The sequence below is a fragment of the Mustela nigripes genome, chromosome 11 (genome assembly GCF_022355385.1).
Source record: "Mustela nigripes isolate SB6536 chromosome 11, MUSNIG.SB6536, whole genome shotgun sequence".
NCBI classification, from domain to species: Eukaryota; Metazoa; Chordata; class Mammalia; order Carnivora; family Mustelidae; genus Mustela; species Mustela nigripes.
Genome location: NC_081567.1, coordinates 22,828,854 through 22,833,032, shown reverse-complemented (window position 1 = coordinate 22,833,032; position 4,179 = coordinate 22,828,854). Strand labels below are relative to the sequence as shown.

The 4,179-nt window shown below is 35.8% G+C and overlaps 1 protein-coding gene across 1 annotated transcript in view; it reads left to right on the top strand.

Moving 5' to 3' along the window:
- Positions 1–4,179, top strand: part of LOC132027305 (phospholipid-transporting ATPase ABCA3-like) — a 174,484-nt gene that overhangs the window by 63,412 nt on the left and 106,893 nt on the right. Inside the window, exons 13-14 of the mRNA XM_059416057.1 lie at positions 1,629–1,784; positions 2,099–2,309. Coding sequence (XP_059272040.1) covers positions 1,629–1,784; positions 2,099–2,309 — 367 coding nt within the window. The remainder of the gene's footprint in view (positions 1–1,628; positions 1,785–2,098; positions 2,310–4,179) is intronic.

Below are 4,179 nucleotides of genomic sequence, written 5' to 3'. Positions count from 1 at the left end.
GTTTATTTTAGCCATTCTGACTGGTGTGAGGTGATATCGCATTGTGGTTTTGATTTGTATTTCCCTGATGCCGAGTGATATGGAGCACTTTTTCATGTGTCTGTTGGCCATCTGGATGTCTTCTTTGCAGAAATGTCTGTTCATGTCCTCTGCCCATTTCTTGATTGGATTATTTGTTCTTTGGGTGTTGAGTTTGCTAAGATTGGATAATTTTTATTGATCTACCTTCTAGTTCATTTACCCTTTATAATTTCTGTTCTACTACTGTTGAGTATATCTAATGAGCTTTTTGTTTGGGTCACTGGATTTTTTTGTTTTAAGGTTTCCATTAATTTTTTCTTTATCTTGATGATACTTTCTACTTTAATTCCAGCATCTGTGCCATCCTAACATTGATATCTGTTGATAGTCTTTTCCTAAGTGAGTTGAAATTTTTATGATTCTTTGTATGCCAAGTAATTTTTGTTTTTATCCTGGATGTTTTTAAAAGTAACTTATGAGACTGCATCTTGTTTATATGTTATCTGTGGGCTATGGTTTTAGTGTCAGCTTTGAAGTCTTAGCAATGATGATCAAGTCTCCCCCATGTTAGTTAGTTCACATCTGGGTAGGGGTTTACCTTAGCATAATTTTAAAGTTTGGTATGTTAATTAGGAGTAGATCCAGGTATGTAAATGATGGGATAAACACATGTGTTCATAAACAACTTTATGGTAATACTTTCCTGCTCCTCTCTCCTTTTACCTAACCAGTATTTCCTGGTTACTGAAGATTCCTTTCTCAGTCCTCCAGCCAGAAATTGTACACTTCATGATTGTGCCATATCCAAGTGGCTGGAAAACAGAGAAGGTGGTAAAGAGCAACTGGGTCTGACCCTGTCCTATTGGAGCCATGGTTCTACTTAACTGAGAAGTTTCCCCTCCCTCAGTATTTTGGATTTTGCACAATTCCCTTTCCTTTCTACTCTTGCCACCATCCCTGCCACAAGACTCCTAAGGGGTTGGGACACAAAAGGACAGAAAAAAAAAAAAAAAAAGAAATTGGCCCATCCACACTCACTCAAAGCTTTAAGGTTGTTTTCTTTTGCATTCCCCAAGCCAGAACTACAGAATTTCTCCTTAATCTCACTCTATCTGCACTATCAGGGTTTGGATACTTTGTGTTCAGGCTAAGAGGATACAAGGGATGAAAAATGATAAACCCAGTGCTGGCTCAGTGATACTTCAAAATCTGTGTTCTTTCTGATGCAACTGCTAATGTTTACTTTTTATTATTCTCCAGGTTTAATAATTGAGTTCAGTGGGAAATGAAACCGGGGGTGAGCGGTGGGAGATGGTTTATTCCATCATACCTAGAAAATAGAGATGTTTCTTTTCTCCTTTTCTGAGCTTCAGGTGTCTATAAATCTGAAAATAAATTCTTTTTTTTAGGAATTCTCCTTTAGACTCAAAGAGAGGCAATGGGGAAAAGACACTATGTATCTGTGAGAAAAGAGATCATATAAAATGTTTTAAGGGTGTAGTTGCAAGAAACTTTATTTATCTACATAGATATTCAAAGACAGTTATCTAAAAACATTCCAAGGATAAAGTTGGATGCACTATGTAAATTCTGCCTCCTCTTTTTAGGTAAAAAGAATATATCAAAACATGTATTGTATGGAAATTGACCATATGCTGTCTACTTTTAACCTGCTAGAAAAGCGTGATACATTTTCAAAGTCACTGAGTGGAGGAATGAAGCGCAAACTCGCCATCATCATAGCACTCATAGGGGGCTCCCAGGTATTAAGGAAAAAAGGATGAAAAGGGGAGTGAGGAGGCATGAACCATGGGTTCCTGCCAACTGGTCTAGAAAACTCAGCTGACAAAACCCTGAGAGTTGGTATGAATCTTAAAGAAATGCTGCCAATGATAATTATAAGGAATTTGTCTTATTTGGTTCAATTCTCATAATATGATTTGGGACTATCTTTTTTCTGGGATTTTTAATCACTATGTACAGTCTAGATTCTTTATCTTAGCTTAAATAATAGCAATTATCTCACAAGTAGCCTAGTATCAATTATCAATGGTCAAGGAATTCTTCTGGTTTTTAGGTAGTGATACTTGATGAACCATTATGTGGCTTGGACCCAGTCTCAAGGAGAGCCACCCGGGATCTCCTTCAACAGTATAAACAGGATCGTACGATCTTAGTGGCCACCAACCACATGGATGAAGCTGATCTCCTGGGTGACCGAATTGCCATCATGGTCCAGGGAACACTGCAGTGCTGTGGCTCTTCTGTCTTCCTGAAACAAATATATGGTTCTCTCTCCCTTTGCTCATTCTTGGGATATTGATGCCTTAGTGATATACTGCTAACACGATTTTAATTATGTTATCTACATAGCCAAAATTTCAGTGGCTCCCTCTGTCCTACTAATTAAATCTCAGCAGTTCTAACTGGTTTTTAAGGCCATTTGCAACTTGGATATTCCTTATATATATTTATCATTTGTTCTCCAACACATACATTCAGACTCACAAAATATCTTTGTCAACCTACAAAGGCCATGCTTATTTCTCCCATTTTGCACTTAACAATGTTCTTTTTCTGTAGAATATAGTTGTATCCAAATAGATTTACATTGTTGAATAATTAATTGGTTGATGAGAAAAGGAAGTAGAGAAATCAGTCATGTCTGATCCTAATTTCTCATTTGCCAAACAAGTATTAAATCCTCACTGTGATGAGATAATGAGATAACTCTAAAGTATGATAATTGACAGTAAAGATTTAGTACAGAATGAAAGCACCATACACCATTCAACTATAGAATAAAATAGTTGTTGACTTTAATTAAAGTAGAGGGCTTTTTTAGGAGATAAAACTGATATATCAAACAGTGAATTATTGAGTAAAATTACAATAGTGAGAATTCAAAATTTGAGGGTATAAACATAAATGTAGATAATAAGAATGAATTGGTTCATCCTTCACTTATGCCATATTTTAATTCATTCAACTCACATTAATTATTTACTCTATGCTAGTTATTGTTTTACTGACTTTATATGTCATATTTAATATTCAAAACAACCACCTCATTTTATAGAATATAAAACTGGGCCCTAGGTAAATTTTTTAAAATTATCTAAAGTCATATTTATATGCCCATTTAGGTATTCAAAATTTATGATCACCTTATGGGTTTGAGTTTGTGCAGTTGACTTATAATCCAAAATTAGATTTATCTGAATTGGGTATACCTAAGTTATGAGCCACATCATTTAAACAGAAGTCATTTATAATTTCTAATAGCATTCACTGATGTTACTAATTATTGATAAGTTAGTACATAATGCGTAAGTAGGTATTTTAAAAGATCTAATACTTTGGAATATTCCAGTCCCTTCTTACATGCTAAACTTTAAATATACTTAAATTTACTTCTTACATCCTAATCAAAAGCCTAGGATTTTCGTTTGCTTCCTTGATGGCATAAGACATTAAATGTTGGTGTTAGCATTCAACTCTCAGTAGCTACCTCACTTCTCTCCAAAAGGAGGGATTTTCTATTCAGTTTCAAGAGCATGAGACAATTGTGTCATGATTCCTGAGGAATGAAAAACAATTCACCTATCAATTTGTAAGTAAAATAAAAGGAGTTTTTGGTTCCAGTAGCTAATAAATAATGGATAAATCACTTTATTCTCAGGATGTAGTTGCCTCTTTGTAAAATGCAATAATGTCTTCCATTCAATAAGCCAAGTAAATAAACCAGACTATCTGATAGTCATTTGTATTCCCGTCCTCGGGAACTCTACGGAAAGCGCTCAGGGAACAAAAGCTCCTGAAAGCAAACCCGAGTGGATTACTCACCCCGGCCCCCCCGGGTAAGGGCGGTGTAATTCCGCCTGGGGCAAAGACACTTGAGAATCACTACAACAGGCCCCTCCCCCAGAAGATCAACAAGAAATCCAGCCGAGACCAAGTTCACCTACCAAGGAGTGCGGTTTCAATACCAAGGAGAGCAGCAGAATTCCAGAGGAGGAGAAAGCCAAGCACGGAACTCATGGCTTTTTTCCTGTGATTTTTTTTACTCTTGCAGTTAATTTAATTTTTTCTTTTTCATTTTTTTTTTTTCCTCGCCTTCGGGTAAAATTTTTTTTTAACTGTTACCTTTTTCTTTTT